The following is a 24661-nucleotide window of genomic DNA, read 5'->3' as shown; positions in this document are numbered from 1 at the left end:
GATTCAGATAAACTGAAAAGCATTTGTCTTTGCTTTTTTTGTGACCTTTATATGCTACAATACAAATGGTATTTATATTACAGTTAACAAGTACCATTCAAAGTCCAAAATTAAGACCAGGTACACCATACATCAGTAATTGATGTAATTACAATAGCGTTGGGAGTGAGGGGGTCTTCTACATGTCTTGTTCCTGTTAAGCTTCCAGTTTTCATGTTGTAAATTCATTGTTACTTTGCAGATTTGGTGTACGGATACTATAGACAACAGCGGAAATTGATTGAAGAGATCGATTGGTCATATACAGGTAAGCAAAACTGTCTTTCTGAAGAACTTGTTTTGCTTTCATATTCTCATGTTCATTCTCTTAACTTGAAGAGCACATGATGTCTGTATACCATTCACTGTATGCCTAAACAATTATTAAACTAAAAAAATGGGAAATGGATTCTGAAAAATTACAGTAAATTTACAATGGGATAGATTATTTTGTTTCCTGTATCTGTTACTTTTGGAACAAGCAAGCCCTCATCCTTAGAACCTTAACCTTGAGACTTGCTTTATTTGATGAATCATAGAACCATAGGATGATTTGCACTGGAAGGGACTTTATATACCATCTAGTTCCAACCCCCTGCAATGGGCAGGGATACTTCCACTAGACCAGGTTGCCCAAAGCCCCATCCAACCTGGCCTTGAACACATCCAGGGATGGGGCATCCACAGCTTCTCTGGGCAACCTGTTCCAGCGTCTCACCACCCTCTGAGTAAATAATTTCCTACTTATATCTAATCTAAATCTACGCTCTTTTAATTTAAAGCCATTCCCCCTTGTCCTATCACTATACTCCCTGGCAAAGAGTCCCTCTCCAGCTTTTCTGTAGCCCCCCTCTAGGTACTGGAAGGCTGCTAGAAGGTTTCCCCAGAGTCTTCTCTTCTCCAGCCTGAACAACACCAACTTCCTCAGCCTGTCTTTGTAGCAGAGGTGCTCCAGCCCCTCGATCATTTTTCTGTCCCTCCTCTGGACTCATTCTAATACTTCCATGTCCTTCTTTTGCTGGGGGCTCCAGAGCTGAATGAAGTACTCCAGGTGGGGTCTCATGAGAGCAGAGCAGAGGAGGACAATCACCTCCCTCAACCTGAGTACTGGACACACTTATTTTGATGCAGCCCAGGACACGGTTCGATTTTTGGGCTGCAAGCGCACATTGCCAGCTCATGTTGAGCTTCTCGTCAACCAACACCCTCCAAGTCTTCTCATCAGGGCTGCTCTCAATCCATGCTCTGCCCAGTCTGTATTTGTACTTGGGATTGCCCCAACGCAGGGGCAATGCAGGACCTTGCACTTGGCCTTGTTGAACTTAGTGAGGTTCTCACAGGCCCACCTCTAAGTCTCTTAAGGTCCCTCTGTATGACATCTCTTCCCCTCCAGCATATCGGCCGCACCACATGGCTTGGTGTCATTGGCAAACTTGATGAGGGTGCACTCAATTTCACTGTCCATGTCACTGGCAAAGATGTTAAATAGTGCCATCCCCAATACTGACCCCTGAGGAACACCACTGATCATTACTGATCTCCACCTGGACATTGAGCCGTTGACCTCAACTCTCTGAGTGCAACCATACAACCAATTCCTTATGCACCAAGTGGTCCATCCATCAAATCCATGTCTCCCCAATTTAGAGACAAGGATTTCATGTGGGACAGTGTCAAATGCTTTGCCCAAGTCCAGGTAGGTTATGTCATTTGCTCTTCCCCTATCCACCAATGCTGTAACCCCATTGTAGAAGGCCACCAGATTTTTCAGGCATAACCTGCCCTCAGTGAAGCCATGTTGGCTGTCACCAATCAGCTCCTTATTTTCCATGTGAAGGCTGAGCCTTCATTGTTAGGTGCTCTTTTGTCTGAATGTTACTATTCTCGTAAGTCTGAAAAGCATACAGAATGGCTGAAACAAGAAACATCACATTTTGTGGGTGGAAACATATGCGTACACTGCATACGAACTTCTGCACTCTGCTTCTGACTGCCTGAGTATCTTTTCCAGGTACCATCCTGCTTATCCTAAAAAGTCAGTCATTTGGGCAATAAGCTCTCTCATTTGTGTAAGTAGGAAACCCTTAAGATATGCCCTTAAATTCTGCATAAACTTTGCCTAAAATCACAGAAGGATTATGGGAAATTCAGTTTGACTCCTTAGATTATTCTGTATAAGTCAAGCCACTTTCAATAATATTGGAAAGGTAAATTTGTCCTAAATAATACATATATTTTACACAGAACTAAAAGTGGCTTCCTGTAAATGTGTTTAGGATCCTACATTTTTAATGATTTAAATTACTGTTTCAAACAGAAAAGAGAGAAAAAAAATGTGAAAAGAAATAAAAACTATCAAATTTCAATCTTTCATATATTTGGTTCAAAATATGTTCCTGTAGTTAAAGGAAGTTATATCATTCTTTTTCTTTCTTTTCACTGTCTTTCTCATTTTCAAGACAGTTTTTATCTTCCAGGGTAAAATACATCTAACAAGTTTTGAGGCTAGAGAGAATTGAAACAGGCTAGTCATAAACCCTTCAAAATGAGATTTATAATGAAAACTCCCCCTTACACACATTGTACTGCAAAATCCAAGCATAAGATCAATCGATACAATATTTCATGTTCAAAATCCATCCGTTTTTTAATATTGCAGTTAGAGAAATGCAGGGATAAGCCTCCAGGATTACAGGTGACCAGAGGGCAATTTATGAATTTACTTTAAAGAATAGTGAATAGATCTTGCATAGAACATCAGAGAACGATAGAGCTCTTCCCCAGTCCACATAGAGCACAAACCCGCTGTGCAGCTGCTGCAACAGACACAGGTTACGTATGCTGTGTATTTTGTATTGCTGGATGGCAAAACAGCATGGACTTTTACAAGCTGGAGGATTCAGATCTTTTAGTTCACACTCAATGTGTGAGATGCCTTCATGTAGTCATCTCACTTCATGTGCCTTGCCCTAGTGACTCTACTGTTGGCAGTGGGGTGGCTGAGTGCAAGAGTCATGTTCCTGCTGCCCTATGGGTCCCCTGCACACATAACGCAGCCAGCTCCAGTCGTGGTTTTCAAAGGGAGAAGGGTTTTCAAAGCTTTTTGGCAGGGCTGCATGTAAATCAGGTACTTGGTGTCTAGGTATTGTGAACCTTGTGATAAATGGTATTTTTCTGAAATGCCATGGAATTGGTTCATGGTGTGAAGGGAATATGCAAATTCAACTTGCACTTAAAAAACACGCAGTCTTCCTGAATGTGAAGAAAAATTACAAATTTTAACATCACTGTGCATTGGAGGCACAGAAGTCTGGAGGCTGAGACATACTTAATTTGATCTCATTCATTTATAATAAATTATTTGCTTATTTTAATCTCATTTTATTCTTGAGGCTCTGCTCAGAATGTTTAGAGCACAAGTGCAAGCGTTGTCAGGTACTTGCATGTATAACTACTACACCTAACTCAGATTTATGGTTTTGAGACATAAACCAACATGCACATTTCTGAATAGATGGCCTATACTTTGGCAGTTCATGCTTTCCTCAGACACAAGTTATATTCCTCTATTTTATAATGCACTTACTGAAAAACCTGAAAAAATAGCCTCTTTGTGGCAATGAAGTTTTAAGAGTAGGCCTTGGGATCCTACAGCTATGGAGTTTGATCAGCTATGAGTAAGAAACATCTAACTGGCCTGGTAAATTTATCTGAGTTTAAGCAGACTTCATTCTCTATATCAAATAAGAAATTTCGAATACATTAGCCACAGTGGGTCAATAAACTCCTTTTGCTATGAGGAAAAAGTAAAACAAAACTAGAACTAGAACTAGAATTACCTGCTGAAATCATGTAATTTCTGAAGGTGAAGTTTCCTAATACAGCAGTTTCACCTACTGTAAGTTATGTGACTCATCATCAGATTTTGATTCTTGGGTAAATGGCTACTGAAGGTGTAAATGTTACTGGAAACATTTTGTAGTAATTCTAAGAGTGCAACTTTATAGGGAAAACCTGCACTTTCAAGCATGATGTTTTTGTGTTCGTATGTGCTGACTTTACATATATTTGCATAAACAAATGGAGTGTTAAAGGTGTGGACAGTCTACACTTCAGAGTTGCATCCATTTCTTCAGAGTAAGTGGTTTAAAACTAATTTATTAATAAGCTCTAGTTGAGCAACCTTTCTTTTTTTATTAAAACAGTGATAGAAATTATTTTTGATAACATAATGAAAATTTGTGGATGATATCATATACAAAAAGCAAATCAAACCATTTTTGCTTGTAGAAAAAACAGGTGTACTGAGAAAATATATTTCCTCAAATCATTTACATACTAATTGATGACCAAAGATCATTCAGACATTATTTAGCTGCATCACTAAGGTTAGGTAATCTCATTATTTCAAGCCATTAAGCAGGCAATATGAGCTTCCATTATTTTTCTAACATACAAATGAAGTATTAACTTTTTATTGCTTTGTTTATCTGCATTGTCTTTGACAAAAGTAGTGATATAATGTTTTCTTATTTTTTAACATGTCTGGTTGACAGTAGTCTGTGAAACTCCAGATGTGAATGTTCATGTCAAATGATCAAACAATACCAAAAATAATGTGGGTTTGTTGATTTTTTTTCAGTGAAATTTCTTTCTGTTGAGGTTATTACTCCTGGAATTTGGGTTCTTGTTTGTTCTGCAACAAACAAGTTATGTGGTTTAGGGGAAAACCAGAGCTGAAATCTATTAAAAGCAAGAAATTCTGAACAGCCTTCCAGGAATTACAAAACATGAAGACTTTTAAAAATTGAATTTGTTATGTAAATGAATAGCACAGCCAGTTCAGTGTTCTTTGTCTCAGCAAGGGTATTAAGTTCAGTTTGTGCTGCCATTCATTTTGTGATACAATGATCCACAATTGCTTCATAGATACAGGCAAATCTGATCTTGGGCAAAGAGTGATTTCAGTCTAAAATGCTGAGACTCCGGGTACTTGAAGAACAATTTTGTGGTTTGTTTGTTTTCAAGAAGAATGTGGGTTATATTTACTTTTTCTTGGGGGGATGTGGGTGGGTGGGAGGGGGAGTGGATTCTGGACTACAGAATCAGAATAATTTTGGTTTGAAAGGCTCCTTGGAGATTAGCTGGTCCAACCCCCTGCTCAAAGCAGAACTAACTTCAAAGTTCAAGCAGGTTGTTCAGACCTGGTCCAACTGAGTTTTGAAAATCTCCAAGGAGGGAGATAATGCAGCCTCAGCAACGTGTTCCACCTTCATTCTGAAGATTTTTTTTTCATTTAGCCAACTGCAATTTCTCTTATAGAAACTTGTGACTATTGCCTCTTACCTTTCACCTGTGCACTGCTTGTAGATCACCTTCACATAGCAGTAGACTTCAGCCATGTTCCCTCATTCCTCTCTCTACTCTGTGCTGGGGCATCCTCACCTCAAGTACTCTATACAGTTTGGGACACCACAATATAAGAAGGACATAAAGCTATTAGTGTCCAAAGGAGGTCTACAAAGACGGCAAAGGGTCTAGAGGGGAAGACATATGAAGAGTGTTTGAGGTCCCTTGGTTTGTTCAGCCCAGAGCAGAGCACGCTGAGGGAGGCCTCATTGTGGCCTGCAGCTCCCTCACGAGGAGGGTGGAGGGGCAGGCACTGAGCTCTGCTCTCTGGGGAAGCAACAGGACCCAAGGGAACGGCATGGAGCTGGGACAGGGGAGGGTCAGGCTGGGTGTTAGGGAAAGGTTCTGCACCCAGAGGGTGGTCGGGCACTGGAACAGGCTCCCCAGGGCAGTGGTTACAGCACCAAGCATGCTGGAGTTCAAGAAATGTTCGGACAATGCTCTCAGACGTATGTTTTGATTTCTGGGTGATCCTCTGTTGGAGCCAGGAGTTGGACTCAGTGATTCTTGTGGGTCCCTTCTAACAGCATATTCTATGATTCTATTCTATGATCTCCAGCCTCTACAAACTCAGTTGCCTCAACCTCTCCTTGTACGAGATGTCCTCCAACCACCTGACAATATCAGTGGCCCTTAGTTTGTCAATATCTGTCTCATACTGGCTTGGGAAGGAAGTCAAAACTGGACTCACTATTCTAGATGCCACCTCACTAGTGCAACACAGAGGAAAATAATCATTTCCGTTGTCTTGCTGGCCAGTCTTGTTAAAGTTGCCTGGTATCTTGGCCTTCCTCACTGCAAAGGCACACTGCTGACTCACACACAATGCAGTGTTCATCAGGATAATTAATTACCATCTTTTCAAATAGTTTTGAATAACTGGTATATCTCAGTAGTAAAATTTGTTAGGAAGTTGATTCTCTTCTGACACTTGCACCAGTATCCACTGTAACAACACCTAAATATAATGTTTGTTGTTTTTACTCCCATGTTGAACATTAAACTAATCTTGTTAAAATTGTTATCATTTTATATCTGATTCAAGACCCTCTGCAGATACCTCCACAGTTTATTGTTCCCTGTTACTGTTTCTACAAGGACAAAACCTTAGTTGTCATTTGAAAGGCTATTTTTGCCACCCCAGGTTCTGGAACTTTGTGCTTGTGGCTTCATATGTAGATGCCTATAGAAAGGCTATAAAATGAAAATAGTCTTATTTTCAGTGGTACTGAGAAAATGTAATTCTCTTTATAGCCCAAATAAGACATAGTGTTTTAATTTCAAATTTTGTTATATCATCTGCTACTACTGTGACAATTCTATTACACATTCACTGCTTGTAAAGTTTATGGGAAAATAAGTTGTTGCTTATGTCCATAAACATTTACAGGTGTATTTTGCTTTTCACTCCGCCTAAAAAGTAAGCAAGGATCTGCATTTTCTCAACTGTGGCTCAAGAAAACAATTTTGACATTGGTAGCTGATTGTACTTATTCTGTAAGATGTCTTCTGCTTCTATTACTCAACAATTTGATACAGGGAAACTGGAAAATTTCAGGATCTCCCCTCATCATCAACCTGTCTCCCTGTTCAACAGCCATCTGTTGGGAGGATGGACAAGGCCAGGCATATAGCTGCAAGGCATTTTGCCTTGCAGTTGCAATAGAGGAGCTGCTGTGCTGAAGCGTATTTGTATGTGTGTGGGCATCATGCATGCTCCTCCCTCCTTGGTCTTGCTATTCCTTCTATGTGAAGAAGCTGTTAACCCTGCATATGATGCCTGCTATGCCTCAAAACAATGCTGGTGTGTTAAAAGGAATGCGGAAATGAGTTAGAAGTTAGCGTGCTGATATAAGAGGAAGTTAGGTTCAAGCACAGCCAGCTGGAAGGGGTTATTACCAGAAGAATATGAAATAGTTCCTGGATCAGGGCAAAGGCAGTGGGAGGGTGGAGGTGCAGGGTCTGGATCCCATCCATTACAGTTCAGTGAGGCATAAGGTAGAGGAGCCATTTCATGAGCCAAATCCTGAGTCAGGCTGTGTGTGGAGGCACCAGCAGGAGCTGGCTAGAGCTGGGATCCAGGAGCTGCCTGCTGAACCAACTGATTTAATAGACAGCTCTACCAGACCAAAGTGAAAAGTCTCCAGGACAGCCCTGGCAAAAATTGATGAAACATCCTGTCATCACTAGCTGGATAAAACTGTACTCTTGGGAGATGATGCATATCAAATTAACTTCACTTTTTTTTCTTGCTATCTAGCTGTCACGGCAGTATCAACATAAGTTTGTGGGATTTGTCTTTTCATTGCCTATGAAATAATTTGCTTTGTGTTTTATATTCACAGAGTATAATCATGAGTGATGTGCTGCATCAGTTGTGACTAATAAAGAAAAGTCTATACTCTTGAGCCCTGTGTGTTCCCTGTATGAAGGATGCATTGTAATTAATCAAGATAATGTGCACTGTTTTATTAACTCATATAACAATAGCTCTGCAGAGGATCTTATTTTTTAGTAGACCTTATGCTTCAGAGGCTGTCATACCTTTTCTTGCATAATAGCTCATTGCATGTATTTACATCCTCCGGACTGTACAGCCACTCATGGTTCCAGTGTTTTGTCACTAAATTCACAGACTCATTAATTAACAAGCCTATTGTATTGTGGTTTTGGGAAGGCTGATGATTCAGCAACAAAAATTACAGTCTTGTGCATCTGTTCACATTAAAGAGACAAGGTGTCCTAAATCAGGGAGCGACATTCTGGCATCTATGACCATAGAGAAGTCCCCGTTTAAGATATCTGAATTTACTGAATCAAGAACACAAAGGAAGTTATTCAACACAATAAGAAATCTACTCAGGATATTTGTGGTCAGACATTTGAATTCATATGAAGTAATATGGTTCAAACATCAGCTGTCTCCATTCTCTTGTGCAATGAGAGATGATATTTAAGGAGTAGAAGACTCCTAGAAGAAAAGTGCAATTTATTTAGCTTCAATTCAGTCAATATTTGTAGGATAAACTGAGTAAAACTTGCAAAGGGTTTTGGGAGAGGGGAAATTAACTCCATATTCATTGACCATTCGAAGTTGGATGTTTGTAGGACAAGTATAAAGAACAGCATGTTGGTATCCATATTTGGCATCTCATTGGTAAAAAATAAAAAAAAAAATGTCATTTTTCTGTCAATGAAGGTATAAGTCATTTGTTTGCCAATTTCCTCATAGGGAACTCTTGATAAGGCCTATTCCTGCCCCCATTTCTTTCTTTAAATGCTGTAAACAAAGGAACCATCTGGGTCATTTTCAGAAACTGCACATCACTTCATTCTGAGCACCAACTAGATTACTCAAACGCAGGAGAGTCTTTTTCTGAAGTGTAGAGATCAATGCATAAGGTATTTGCATAGTGTGGCACTGCTGTTTTAACAAGGTCTGGACAGGGTTCACAGAGATATAGAGACTATCCATTAAGTAAATGTGATTTTAAATTGAAAGCTTTTTTAGGAATGCTGTCTTTGGGACTACATCAAACTTAGATGAAAACCAAAAATAAATAAATAAATAAATAAAAAATGGAGATATCTGACAGTAGACTAGAGCTTGTGGTTAAGCCTCTTTGCCCTTCAAAAGGATCATAAAAGTATCCTCATATATATACTACTGAATGATTTCTCATTTACAAGTGCATTCAATCTGTGCTAAAGTGAGAAGGATATGTGCTTGAGGACTACTTGCTTCCAGACTGCAGAGATGACTATTTTGAGATCGTCATCAAGATGATTTACAGATATGTGAAGTTTAGAGCCCTGCAAGTAATTCTCCCATTGATTATGTTTACAGAAGGCCTTGCTTTACTTACCTGCTACAGCCCTTTTTCTTAGGTCCCACTTATGAACATTTTTATTCAAAGGGGTGTTCTGATCTATTTATAACAACCTTTGTTCATTTTTTTTCTCCTGTTGTACTCAAACCCCATTCAATTCAGTATGCACAGTTTGCTAACCTACTGAAGTAAGGGCAATAATTAACTCTGCAATGTACTCACAAATTTGAAGCCATTCATGACCTAAATAACTTTTCCATGGGCCAATAGTGGTTAAAGCTGTCCTAAAAAATATGTGGCTAGCTAAATCTGCATGGCTAGGAGCAGAGAAAGAAGATAGATGAAGGGTAGGAGGAAGGATCCTCAGAAGGAGGAGTGTGGCCTCCCTCTTTGACAGGAGAAAGCTCTCATGTGGGCTCAGGTGCCCCTAGAGCCACAACCACTGCAAGCTCAGTAAGGGATGTGTGCATGGTATCTTCAAATGTGCCTGACTTAGAGTTAAGCAGATCATGGGAGGAGCAGGACATCCTATTTCCATTTTTAAATTTTGAATGCTAAGTTGATGCAAGTTACTGTAATCCATCTTTCATGCTAAAACAGTCTATTTTGGAATTTCATTTTTAAATTCTATAACATTATTTTTTTTTCCCAGAAAAATATTTTTTCCAAAACTTTTCAAAATATGAAACTGGGGAATCCCATGAGCAGTTTTGTTTTGGATGAATCAACATTTTCTGAAAAACAACAACAACAACAAGACACAAACAAAACAAACAAAAAACCCAACCCACTGAAAAATCCTGCCCTTTCCAAATTTAACTTGTAGAAAAAAAATGGTGCTTTCAGTTCTAGAGGTGCCCCTGTCATGTGTAAATAATGTCACCTTCAGAGACAAAAATGCACCTCTGCTTCTCTTCAACTGCATGTTCGGAGCCAGCCCGGTTGGTAGCTTTGTGGCTGGGCTCACTTGTAAAGTATTAACATGGTTGCTGTATTTCTTCCCACCTGCTAACTGTTGCAAAAGCCATGAAGTTCTGCTGGTGCCAGCAATAGCTAGTTAAGTCTGCAGGCTTGCTGAAAGTGGTAGTAATTCATGGCTAGGTGAATAAATTAGCGAGAGGCAGAAATCATTCTTTGTACATAGAATACTTTCTGTCAAGAGTCTCTGAGGGATGACGTGGTGTTTATTTGTATACACTTGATTTATATGCAGTATCATGACTTGTATTGGCACATCAGCACACTTCTAAGAAACTGAATTATACAGGATAATTATATAATTTACTTACAACGGGAAGATTCATTCTAGGAAGTTTCTTCAAAGTCTGTGCCCTGTTTCTCTATCACAGTAACAAGCTTTCCACACCACCCTGGAGAAATAGCGGGCATGCCTAAAAGCTGCTTACATCCCAAAGTAAGTGTATGATTCCGAATTAAAGCTCTGCAGCCCCATATTTGTCTTTGAATTTCACAGTTTTTCTTCCCCCTGCCTTTATTCTGCTCTTGTGGTGTGCATGAAACTACTCTGGCACATTCAAAGGCATTTCATCTTGTGAAGAAAGTCCTGCTGAAAGCTGTCAAGGTCCAAAACTGTTTCTTAGCAGCAGAGTCCACAGGACAGAGGCTGTGCCTCCACTAGATTTATCAGCTGAGCTGTCCCCTCCATTGTTTGGTTGCCAGAATTGCAGAAGTTCAGTTCTGATCATGTCTTTCAGCTGTGAAAGGTGCATAAAGTCCTTTTTGTAAAAAGCCAGGTCCAGGTGTCTAGCTGCACATAGATTTAGCCATTTCTTGCTATGCTTTAGCAGTTGTGCTCACAACAAACTCCACATCCTTCCTGCGGGGGCCTCTTTCTGCTCTCCTGTGAGAGCTTTCTTTATGAGAAATTAAACTGTGGCTTGATCTGATATTGCCTGGCAGTGATCCTATTTTAGGAGCCACAGAAACAATTGACTGTCTTCTTCCATCCATTATTATAGATGCTGCATGTCAGAGCTAAGCTGTTTTCCCTCTGAATGTGGTGTTTCTCTGTCAGTGCCTTCTCTGTTGGTGAGCTTTATCTGATGAAAACTGTGTTAACCAGAGAAATGTTTAAAAGGCAGTTAAGAAAATGAAGATATTAAAAATGGAAAAGCAAGGTACCGAATGCTGGGAAAAAAAAATGCATATACGGACTTGGAAATTTATCTTAAACTTCCAATATTTCCTATCTATGTAAGGAGTAAATTCAGGACTTAGGTGCATGGTCACAAACTGACAACAATTATTTTTACTAAGTTAATGGAAAAAGAAGCATGCAACAAAATGCCTACCTTGCATTACCCTGCTTGATTAACTAGAAGGGAAAAACTGAAAAAATATTGTTGCTGGAGTATTTAGGAACATGGGGTTCATAAATTATTTCTGAATAGAGTAGAACCATTTCTGAATAGAGTAGATTTTTTGCCTGTTTTTGCATGTTCTCACCACTTTGCTTATACACAGTACAGTATCTCAGGTTTTTTAGCTGTATGTTTTCCCTCAATGTTCAGAGAATCAAATAGTTATGGCTGGAATGCTATTCAGTGAAAAAATACAAGGAAAAAGATGTTTATCTTTTTTTTGGTCAAATGCCTGTTCATGAAAGCTAGCTTTACTCTGTGAACAGAGCCAAGGACTTCTAAGTAATGTCACTGCTAAATAGGAGCACCAGCTCTTCACCTCCTTAATCTGTTTTTACCTGATTTCAGAGTATGAAGGACAGATGAAAGAAGACCAGCACAAACAGGTGGCACACAATATGTAACATATTTTACTGGGGAGGAAATGTATAATTTAAATAGCACAACCATTCATTTTCTTCAGCTGTGAGTGTTTGCTTCAAACAGATACAGTATGTACCGTAACTAATCTCTACCAACACATCTGAACCACCAAAGAGAGATCTGTATACATGCCAGTCCTAGTGTGACCATACTATGTGTATCCAATCAAAATAAGAACAACATTTGTTCTCCTGCAAATAAAAGGAACAGATGATAATCTGTTGCAGTGGCTTGATCACACATCTGAGGTTCCCCTTGAAATTCTTTGCTTTATCTATGGAGCATGTGCTAAAAAGAGCTTTTCTGCATGACTTCCTGTCTTCTCACTCCATCCCTTTTTCTAGAGCCATCTTCCTACCCTCTCCATTTGACACTTTTTGTCAAATTGGCTTATTTCTTCTCTAATGGTGTAGCCACTATTTCAGTTTCCCTTTTTCATTGTAAAGTTTTTCTTTCTCCCACCCACCAAAAGATAGTGTGGTGTTTTGTTGCCTGCTTCTCCCTGACATTCATTAGCAGCTGCATGAAAAATCTGTCAATTTGCCACTGCCTCATGTGTTTCCAGGAGAAACTCTTTCTCCTCCTGAGTAACTAATGGAGAAAGAGCCAGCTGCATGTTTCCTTAACTATCTTGCAGTCTCTCTCAGCTGCCTTTTCCTAAATGTCAGGGACACTCTCCAGTGTGGTTACCATGGTGCCTTCTGCTGGAATGGCTGCAAGAGTTCACAGCAGCCAGCAAAACCACTGTACATTTTATAGGAACATACTGTGATAAAACAACTTACCTGCTAATATCATGGTTAAACGGAACATAACCGAAGGTGCTTTTTGGTGCATGTTTTGTATAAGATTGGCCCCAATTTTGTACCATCTGAAAACCATCAATCAATTAAGAATATCTGCCTTGCCTTCCATTTGTGACTGTAGTGCTGTATCTATATATGTGTTACATGCTGCATATATAAACCTGCTGGTGAGCTTGTCTACATAAATATAAAAGCTGATGAATAACAGTGAGATTTATGTTATGCTGTATTCATTAACTACCTTCTTTAAGAAGGTCTGAAAACATTATCTGTTTCCTCATAACGTATTAGTCAATCTGAAACAATGTCATTAGCAAAAAAAAAGCTTTTCTTTGGTATGGTTTCCTGTTGTGAAAGACAATAAAAAGTACATCTTGTATCCAGCCATTGGAAAACATTATTTTTTAAACCTCAGGTTTATAACTAACAATCTGGAGATACATTTGTAGCTGAAATAGCAATGTCCTTTTGAAAATACCAATTGATTTTAAAACTCGTTTTGAAATTGATGCAACTGAGTCATGCTGTTTTCTCTAAAATGTATCATTCACTTCATAGACAGATTTCAAAATAAACGTGAATAAAAACCTTTGTTCCAAAGAATAATTTAGCAGTAAGTTCTGTTCCAGCCATTTGTTTCAAGGCAAATTGGTCATGTTCTGTTTCAATAAATGGTTCGGTAAACTGGAAACACTGCATCAGATTCAGCCATCAGAGAAGAGCTCTCAACTACAACATACTTTGGTCTTTAGCTCCAGTTGCTCAACTTTAGCCCTACAAATGAAGTCAGTAGGATTTTCCACTGTGATTAAGTTCCTTTCATTACATTGTTTAGGTTTTTCCTTATTAGAACCAGAAATGACTCCCCAGCTTCAACACCCTGCTATTACAGGCAATCACGCCTTCTATATCCTGCACAAAGTTAACCAACCACTGTTTTAAAAAAGCAGTTGTTTTCTTTTACTCCTTAGTTGCACTAAAAGACTATCACAGAAATTCATGCTTGACATTTAAACTTTACCTGGATTTCCAGGCCAACTGTACTAATGCACTGTCGATGTCACCTCATTCTTCTGATAGTTAGTCTGCTCACTTGTTTCTCCAGAAGCTGATCTTTTCCATTGCCAGCATTTGCCTGCACTGATATCACTCTCCTGATTGTTTTTAAATTAAACTAAGAGGTTTTAGTCTCTTCTTGTCCCCTTTTGATCATTTCATCAGCTTTATTTGCTCACTTTTGGTTCCTTTGAATCTTCCTTTGTCTTCAATGTGGGTGACCAGCATGTCATGTGCTTATCCCAAAGGAGCTCTTCCCATGACTTCGTGCAGAGACGTTAATACTTTTCTGTCTTTACTAGGACTTGCCTATTTAAAGATTCAGAACACGCTTACCTTTCCATTACACTGTTTACAATCCTCTGTGACTGACTGACATAGTCCGATTCTCCTCCTCTCTCGTAGTTTCCAGTTATGACATCCTCCTAAGTAACAAGAACTCCTACTAGTAGTCTCTAAATGTATTATTTTAGAAGCCACGTTGCTGAATTTCCCCCCTGATTTTACTACTTCAGTTCTCAAGGTGAGCTGTTGTGGTTTTTTTTTCGTTTTTTTGTTTGTTTGTTTTGTTTTGTTTTCCTTTTTTTTTTTTTTCCCATATGTTATCCTGGAATTCCTTGTGATAGCATTTTTTCACACTTAGTGTCATCAGTAGGTGTAATCAGCAGCACAGAGAAACTCAGGAGTTTCCTACATATTCATAGCCTGGTAGTTCCCATTTACCGCTGCTTAGCATTTTCTTCTCTTATATTTACTAAATAAGAGAAAGTACTGATTTGTTGTGTACTGTAGTAACAGTTTTAGGTGTTTACTATTGATCTATTCAGCATAATAACATAATTTCCAGTTTTTCAAAGACTTCAATTTTTTTTTCTTCCTTTCCACCAAGATAGAAGAATTTGGATACCACCTAAACAACTGACCATCCTCTCATTAATATTCTGTGGGCAAATTCAGCCTTGCTGTAACTCCATTGACTTCATGAGAATGACTCAATATAAGGAAGTTAACTAATAAAATATTTTGTATCCTAGGCAAAATGTTGCTTATATTGAAAGTTCATTTCCTTTTCAAGCACTATTAAATTGCAATGATTTATAGTCTTAAAATAAATGCTTGTATGAATATTAAATACCTACTTAGCAACCTTATTAGGAGCATACTATCACCCACAGATAAATCACATTTTTATAAATTTCAGTGTAAATAACATTTTAATTATTGTTGTGTAAGTACTAAATTTTACAACTGCAACTAATTGCCTTTATTCAAATTTCAAACGTTTTTTTCTAACAGAACTAAAGCCAGCTGAAATCAATGAAAAGATATCTATTTACTTAAAACTGAACTTTGAATCAGTCCTAACTTATAGTTACAAACAATTTATATCACATTAAAAATGCAGCATGTTTATAAACAATAATAAAATGTGTGGATTTTAGCAGTAATGGGATAGGTAGCAAAAGTACTCAGGATGTCATTGCAAATATTTATTCTGATTTGTGTGTAAAAATTATGAAAAGATTGGACAAATTATCTTGGCAAAAACTAGGATATTTTGTCAATTAAGTGAAGAATCACTCCAGAATACCCAATGGCAATTAGCTATCCCTGCATGGACCCCTCATTATTTGACATTATAAAAGAAATTACATACATATGAGCTTGATTCTACAAAGCTGATCATCAGTGAAAATTAATGTTGACATTTAATTGTCCTGAAACTTCATATTAAATATCTCACTAAGATGAATGACTCAGTTTACACTTTCCAGAGCTACTGTTTCAGCCTATGGTAGTACCAGATCCAAACTAATGCATGCAGCTATAGGTTTGTTTGTTTGTTTGTTTGTTTGTTTGTTTTCTACAAAACCAAGAATGAAGGAGGCTTTTACAAAATTCATGGTAATGTGAAAATACAAAGTAATTTCATAAAGCCTATCAAGATACAACCAACATAACCTCTTCCTAGATATAATATTGCTCAGTAATTTCACATATATCTTGGATGACAGAAGAGAGGGGATTAGCAAATTCATGGAGGACACCACGTAGGAACTTGCAAGATAATCAGAATTCAAAATGAGCTTGATGAATTGGAGAAATGGTCAGAAATCAATTGAATAGAATCTGTGAATACAATGGTGACAAAAAGCAGAACACACTCAAAGTGGAAAAGAAAAAAATATATAGGTGAAAACTGGGGACCATCTGGTTAGGTGTCTATCTGACAGTTAGCTATAATTGAGTCTGAATTAAGAATATGCTGCTATTGCATAAAAAAGACAATCCCATTCTGAGGTGAATTAACAAGAATGTTGCATGAAGCATGGGAGGCAATTATTCTGCTCTACTTATCACTAGAGAGGTCTCAGTTGTACTTCTGTATTCATCCTTGACCTGCACACTTGTAGAAAAGATGGTGACAAATTGAGAAAGGGCCTAGAGAAGAAGCAACAAGAATGACAGTGACCTAAGAAAACCCGAAATGCTTGGAAAAAAAAAAAAAAAAAACAAAAAACTGAATGAACTAAGTTTGTTTAGAAAAGAGAGTTACAATAATAGTCTTCAAATATTTAAAAGTTATTATAAAGTGATCAGTTGTTCTCCACTGCACTGGTGTGGTAAGGATGAAACAGTTTAGTTTGCAGAAGAGAAAGTATAGGTGCAATATTAGGAAAAATTGAGGATAACTAAACCCAGGCACAGGTTGCTTAGGAAGAATGTGGAATCTATCTAATTGAAACCTTTAAAAAAGATAGGGATGATAAGCACTCGTGAGGGTTTGTCTGATCTTACTTGATCATGCAATGAAGAAAAGCATCCAGATGACCTTTCAGTCTTACACATCTGTGATGTTTTGGGGCAACATAAAATCCTATTTAATCACGTTTCAAGTAGTGCCTAGTAAATGTATGTGTTCTATAGGCAAAGAGAATACTACCAGCCATTTCTGAAGTTATTCAATTCAATTGTTGAATTCAGTTCAATTCAAATTTCAATTGTTTACTATTTTGCTAATCATCAACTGTTTGATGAAGACAGTGATTTTCTATGCTAGGTTATTTCCCCATTTTGGATTGTTTGAGGCTGTCGAAGGGTGGACTGCAGGAAGTATTCCAAACAAAAATATTTTTTATAAGGAGAAACAGAAAAATGTATAGCTTCCCTTTTCTGGAAAAAAAAAAAAAAAAAAAAAAAAAAGAGTAGTCATTTCACTGAGAGGTCTAGTATGTCCTCATTTTGGATCTGGAATCTGGAAAGATTAGGTTTATTTTATCAACTCACCTTCTCTCTCAACAAGGGCAAGTGTTTCTTGTTGGGCAAGCTCTCTCAGACCCAGCCATAACATATGTGCTGATTTAGTTTGATATTACATGTTTGATTTAGACTACTAAGGATTATTTTCAATGGAAATGCAGGGGGACCTGGTGTGGCAGAAACTTCATTGTGAGGGTAGTAACTTCTTAAACCACTCAGGCCTGTTTTCAGTGCTTGTCTGATTTGCACATACAATTGAAATATGACAAGGAAGATTTCTTGTAACTCTATGTTCATTTTTTTTTGTGGGTTTTGTCAATAACTTACTACTCCAAAGCTTCTGGATCTTATTGTGAAGCCTAAACTCATTTGCTTTGCATTAATATTTACATATTTGTTGCTCTTCTTTGGACATTCATTGTAGACATTTTGAGATTAAATTGATTTAATTTTCTGTCCTTCTGACTACTCCAAGACTTCAGTCATGCATGCTCATAATCTCTGTCTGAAGGAAAAGCTCTCTGAAGCAGACAACTGAGGGCTGGCTGCTGAGCAGCTCAAACCAGCTGGATTGTCAGCAGCTGGAACCTGCTGACTTTCCTGTCAGAGCAGCCTAGGGGTCAGATATTCTGCTTTTGTATTGTTTTTAGCTTCTTCTGTGTTTGGGGTCACAGTATGGACTAGCACAGCCTGTCACTTCATCAAACCTTCTGCTGTTCTAGTGTAGCAATGCAGCCATGCTGTATCACCTCTTCAGATAAATAATGGCTTTGCGTAGATGCTCTGTACTTGTCCTAGCATTCACATTTTACATTAATGTGATAATATGAGAAATCAGCTTTGCCAGCATGCTGTCTCAGAACACCTTCACAGCTTCCTCCAAGCCACACAGTGCATCACCTGTGCTCATCCATTTGTCCTTGGTGAATCAGGCTCCTTCGTGTCATCCTTTTTTGCTTTCTGCCTAGCTGATGCGTTCCTTATAATATTCCCAGAGGTGACTGCACCTTGGTGTATTATGAATTTCTTTCTCTGGGAGGATAATGTTAAGTTTCTTTTGTGTGTCATAATGATACTGCATAATGGAGGCAGAATATGTGCCTAAAGATTGAATAGTTACAAACAAAATCCACACAGCAATAGCTGATCTAGAAAAAAAAAACAGTCGTAATCACTTTTTTTAAATGTCAGGCTTGCACCTGCATATCCTCATCACCCTCTTGCATATGCTCTTTATAGCACAAACCACTTTCTGTTTGCTGAGCAGTCCATAGTGATCACATAATTTTGTAAGTTTTGTGCATGTTTTTATAATAAACTGACACATTATAGAAGTACATTTAAGTAGATGCTCTTTTCACCTAAGATAAAGCCATTTAGGACCTGATTCTAGCTAAGCTGTCCCTTGAGGTTTCTGGGAACTGAATACACTGCAATTTGCAGGCTTATGCACTTGGCTGATTTAAAGACAGAGACACAGTCAGGAAAAAAAAGTCTCTGTTATTTCCTAAATATCTGCTCTTCCCTCTGACGTCTTTCTATAAACTAAGAAGAGGCTATTCTAGTTGTCAGAAATCAAACTGGCTTTTGTCTGGAAGCAGAGTGCATGAATGCTGGTGTGTATGAGGAGCAGGGCTCTCTGCCTCTGCATAAGGGCATCATATCCATCAGGCTCGAGTATCACTTGTTTTTATGATTTTCAAAGGAAACATCCACTGCTATTAATTAGATAAGTGAAGTAAAACATACAGTCAAGCAATACTTTTCCATTTAAATACCCTTTTTTATTTATGTGCGTCTCTATCTTACACACCGGACTCCAAAGTTGCAGGCACCTACATGAACATTAACTACTCTATCTAGCCTCCTACAGCTCCTTTACTCTTCCTACAATTTGCAGTATGCTGCAATTTTCCTGCAAATTAGCACAGCTCACTGAAGTCAAGGTTCCAGATGCAGCTTCCCTGCCTCTCAAATTAGATTATATCTGAATAAATGACAAAAAAAAAAAAACAGAGCTAGAAGTAGAGACCAGACTTCAGGCTGTTCCCTTGCTCTCCTTCCCCTCCACTGAATGCTATAACCACTAGGTGAAAGCCAGGCTTCTTGTCACCCTGAGAGCTGAGGTCTCTTGCTGCCTAAGGGCCACAACAGCCAAGCCTTTTCAGAAATGATAACCACTTCTCTCTTTTACTAGTTAGGCCGTTTCCTAATATCTTGGCATAGTTTCTTCAGGAAGAATAAAACTATGAAATCAAGTCCCTGCTCCCTCAGACAGCGCTCTGACCACTAGTGTAGAAAGGGAGCTGTATATTATATGTGGCCATTGCCACGAGGAGAGAATAAATTGAACTGGACAGACTGGGTTGCCCTCTGAAAAAATGCCTGCCTTCTGTATGGCCAGTGAAGGTTATGGCACTGAGCTTATGGATACTGTATCTCTCCCTGCAGGTCTTTTGGCCTTTAGCTGTGCAGCATATATCACCAGTTACATTAGATGCATTGCGTTAAGCCTGTGCACTGTCCCAGAGAGACAGCTAAAAACTTCAGTGTATTTCCCTTCTCACTCTTTTAGTTTGAGTGAAATATATGGATGATCAGAAGAAAAATATCCTTTAAAAATAGACAATGTGATTGTGAAACCTCAAAGGCTGGCAAATGTGATCCCACAAACCAAGTTATCTGATTTTCTTGAAAAGGACTGACCAGATTTTAAGTTGGCAGCAAGCATCCTTTAAAGTCTATGCAGGGCAGCAAAACTGCAATTTAAAAGCCAAAATATTTAGCACAAATGCAGTTTATAAGATCTAGAAATGGCTCAAATATTTCTTAAGGTTATTTATAAATCCGCCTCTTATTTTTCATCCTCTGATTCAAAGAAAGTTGTTTTTACATTCCACAGTTCATGTAGCAGGCAGTCCAAGGAGTTATTAATAAAATATTAATGCTGTCATCCCACAAGACATATTGTTTATACCACCACAGATGCAGATTACATCTCAGATCAATGGAGCAATTTCTTTAAAACCTCTTTCTAAAGCAGGAGTTGGAGTATGATTACAGTTGTCCACAGTAGTTATATCATACAGCAAATCAGGAAATATATGTCAGGACCCATTATTCTAATGGGGGTCTTGCAAGATTTTAACAATGTAAGTAGATGCCAGGCTTGCAAAGCGATGACCCTCTTTGAAACAATACCCCCAGCAGAGAGGAGAGAACAAAAATGCTGTTGACTTGTGCATGGCTGTCAAGTTAATGCTTCACAGGAACCCACAGCACTAATAGTGTTTCTTGAGTGCAAGTTCTTCTTTTCTTTAGCTCCCTCACAAGGTATCCCTTAAGCACTCATTAGACCAGTGCAGTTGAAAATTGGTAAATTTGTTTTCAATATCAGCTACAGTATTTCAGTCCTGTCCTGATACAAAAGAGACAACACTATACTACTGGTGTCACTTTTGTTTCCTACATTTTTTTTAAAGAAACTTTTAGTTTTCAAAGTCCATTAAAATTGAGTAAGATCTTACATATTTATGCTCCATCAAATACCTAGTTTGTAAAAGGATGAGAACTATGAAACTGTGCAAGTCAGGGGATGAAAATTCTCTGTCCTAAATGGCCATTTAAGTAGCACATCTGGTGAAATGCAACTGCCAAATTTTTAGCAATCATCAGCAGCAGCAGCAGCAGCATTAACAAGGGAACCATTGTGGTATGTGTAGTGGCAATATTTATTTTATGCAGCCAAGGGTTTGTCCTAATACTAAATTAAATTACATACTAAATTAAAGGCAAGATCATGCTTTACAGTCTTTTGATGGGTTCTAGTTGTTGTAGAACAGGGACTTATCATACATGATCTGAAGGGGTGAGTTTGTGCAAATACACAGCTGTAGTCAAGTCAAAGGACCTGGAAGTGCAGAGTGTGCTAGGGCAGGAGTAAAGCTCCCTTAGTTCCTCCTTCAGCCACAGAAGCTCTGTGCCTGCAAGCCGAGGATTATGTGAACAGTGATCAAATGTTCTGAGGAAATGTGCTTTAATTAAATTCTGCTCAGTTAAGAAGGGAGACAAGGAGACAATTGTCAACAAAATTCCTCCTTGGTGGGAGACTAAACGCTAGTATCATGAGTCCCTCACAGTGTCCCTCAGTATTTTACTTTGGCAGGAGGACAGTAATACTAAAAGGTGACAGTGCACAGTCTGGCAACAGCAGGGCTCTTCAGGATCCGCTTACTGACATTGCCAATGCAGTCATGGAATATAGCTTCACAGCCCGTACAGAACTGTGCATATCTCCTTCACAGTTATTGTGGATACCATAAATGTGGGGGGGTGTGGGGGGAAGATGGCCATGGAGAAGACTTGTGATGTAAAGCTCTGGCATTTTTTATGCAGCTCTGGTCAAGAGATTTCCTCTCTGACTTGGCTTCACTGGTTCATATAGCTTTTTCTTCATAAGGACCAGCATAAAGGGAAAAAATGATGTTGCTTTTGCTTTTTTTCTGTGCTCATCCCTATTACAGTAACATCTTCATTACAGTACATTAGAGTATGCTTTTCATCTTCATCAGTGAGCTGGATGATGGGGCAGAGTGTATCTTCAGGAAGTTTGCTGTTGATATAAAGCTCTGAGTGGTGAGGGACTTTGATGGGCTGGAGAAATGGACTGACAGGAATCTCATGCAGTTCAACAAGAAGCGTGAAGTTGTGCACCTGGGAAGGAACAACCCTGGGCACCAGAACATGCTGGAAGCTGACCAGCCGGAATGAAGCTTGTCGGAAATTGACCTGGCTGTCGTCGTGATCACTAAGTTGAACAGGAGCCAGCAAGTGCACTTGCTGCTGTGTAGTTAATGGTATTCTGGGCTACATTAGGCAAAGTGCTGTCAGCAAGTCCAGCTGACAGCTCCCCTCTACTCAGAATTGGTGAGACCACACATGAAGTGCTGTGTCCAATTCTGGGATCCCCAGTACAAGAGAGACATGGGCATACTGGAAAGAGTCCAGCAAAGGACCACAAAAATTATAAAGGGACAAAAGCATCTCTCCTATGAGGAAAGACTGAGTTTGGACTGTTCAGCCTGGAGAAGAGGAGGCTGAGGGTGGGATCTCTTAAGTGTGTACAAATACCTGAAGTGTGGGTGCAAACAGGACAGAGCCAGGCTCTTTTCAGTGGTGACCAAGGACAAGAGGCAATGGGCACAAACTGGAACATGAGAGGTTCCATCTAAACATCAGGAAACACTTCTTTGCTGAGCACTGGCCCAGGGTGCCCATAGAGGCTGAGGGGTCTCCCTCCTTGGAGATACTCAAATGCCACCTGGACATGGACCTGAGCAACTGGCTGTTCGGTGGCCCTGGTTGAGCAGGGTTTGGACCACATGGCCTCCAGAGGTGCCTTCCAACAGCAGCCACTCTGTGATAATGCAATTCTGAGCAAGTGTCTCAGAAAAAAGACAAAAGATCATCACTAAACTAGAGAAGGAAGGAAATGCAAAAGCATGGCAAGCTGAGAGATGACAAGAGTGAGGTGAGTCTCAATATAAGTATTTATGGCCAGTCTCCACAAAATAAGAGTTTCAAGGACAACCATCAGTGAAAGAATTATTTATCAGAATTACAGTGTGACAGGATATTAGCAAAAATAAAGAGGTAATCTAGAAAGAAACATCATTTTCATCAGTTCTCCTGTGACTCACAGTCACAGACTGGCAGTATTTTCTATAAAGTCAAAAACATCTTTTCTTCGCAGGAACAATTCTATGGAAACTCCACTAACTGAAGCTTCTAGATGTGATGTTTCCCCACAAGGAAGCAGGCTGTACTGAAAACATGAGATTCGGGATATTATTCAAAAATAAAGCTGATTCTGATGAAGGGAAAATTGTTGCTGCTTACAGCCAACAGGCATTATTAAATAAATAATAATAAAAAAAAAAGTTCACAATTACATATGCAGGAAGCTCTCTCTGCATTTTCTCAAAAACTTTCCTTTATATAGTGCTTTTGCCTTGCCTTCCTACCCTTGAACTCCCACCTTTTTCTAGCCTAATATGTTATTCCCTATCTTAAAACTGATGGAGAAGAATCATATAATTCACCTACAGAGTTTTTTGATCAGCTCCTTCAGACTGAAATCTCTGTGTAAATGTCATGCAAGTCATTCACGAGTGAGACTAATCCTCTCATATCTTCAAAATTATACTCAGGGATATACATTCTGGACTTCAGCAGCAGAGTAAGCTTTACTATACCTATGCTCATCTGTGCAGATATGCTAGAATCTCTGGCCTCATATCTCCTCTTTAATCATCATAATCTTTTGCCTGACTTTCTAGCCCAGTAGCAATTAATGCCTACAGTAGTCATCCACAACTACCATAGTTAGGGTGAAGTCATACCCAGATCGTCAAAGACTAGGAGCACTGGGAGACTGTGACACATGAGCTGTGGTGTAAAGTGTGCATGGAGAGCTCAAAGGCTCAAAAAATATTCTTCCAGGAATAAAATAAATAAATAAATAAACTAATAAATAAATAAATAAATAAAATGAAAATTAAAAAAAAAAAAGTTCTAAAACAGTAAGTTGTTGGTTTATATTTCATATGATCTAGGTGATATTTTCTTCTCTCCTTTTCCTGATTATTACTTTTTACATGCAATCTGTGTTTTGTGCCTGAGAATGTAGAAATTAGATATCATCTTTTGACACAGACTGGCCAATAGCCACAGAACTGTGCCAGAAATCTCTTAATGCATGAAGTGCCATATAGCACATGCTAGTCATTGTGCTAGCGTAGCAAACATAAAACCACTAGAAGTGTATTGTATATAATTATTTGTAACAATTACCTGGTCTAGTTGCTTTAATAATAGTAGACTTTGTTTTGCCATAGAAATATGATCTCTTTGTGTAAATAGCTCTCAATGATATATAAGCAGTTTCATTGTTACATGTACATTCAGTGTCCTGAATACCTGGCTGCCAGCACGGACCTGGATTGGGGACTGGAACCAAATTCACATGAGAATCAAAAGACCAGAGAAATACTATAGAAGAATTAGGCAATGATTTAAGTCTCGTGTGCCCCTGTGGAAGGTGCATGTGGAATAATCTAAGGTGCAAATTTGAAATGTGATAGGCATTTTGCAGTAACTTGGCTGTGTAGCCTTCTTAAGCATACAAAGGTTTAGCATGTCCCATTGTGAAAGTGCTAATTACGGAGGGATCAGAGGGAGGAGGGTATCTAGCACATGTTCTGAATTCGCTACCTGGATCAAGCTGCTAGGATATTGTATTAAAATTGGCCATCCATGTTCTCGAATTGAGACAGGTATGACGTCATGGGTTTTCTCTCATCTCAGTGCTGTTGGCTGCATAGTCTGAAGGTCACTCTAGCTAGGTCTGTGCCTTGGGATATAGTGGCAAGGGATGTGTTGTTTGTGAATCCAAAAT

The 24661-nt window shown here is 38.8% G+C and overlaps 1 protein-coding gene across 1 annotated transcript in view; it reads left to right on the top strand.

Moving 5' to 3' along the window:
• PTPRZ1 (protein tyrosine phosphatase receptor type Z1) overlaps positions 1–24661 on the top strand; it is a 141795-nt gene that overhangs the window by 37702 nt on the left and 79432 nt on the right. The window contains exon 2 of the mRNA XM_035559360.1: positions 242–307. Within this exon, the coding sequence (XP_035415253.1) occupies positions 242–307 (66 nt within the window). The remainder of the gene's footprint in view (positions 1–241; positions 308–24661) is intronic.

Source organism: Cygnus atratus, chromosome 1, assembly GCF_013377495.2.
Source record: "Cygnus atratus isolate AKBS03 ecotype Queensland, Australia chromosome 1, CAtr_DNAZoo_HiC_assembly, whole genome shotgun sequence".
NCBI lineage: Eukaryota > Metazoa > Chordata > Aves > Anseriformes > Anatidae > Cygnus > Cygnus atratus.
This window is presented reverse-complemented; position numbering and strand designations above follow the sequence as displayed.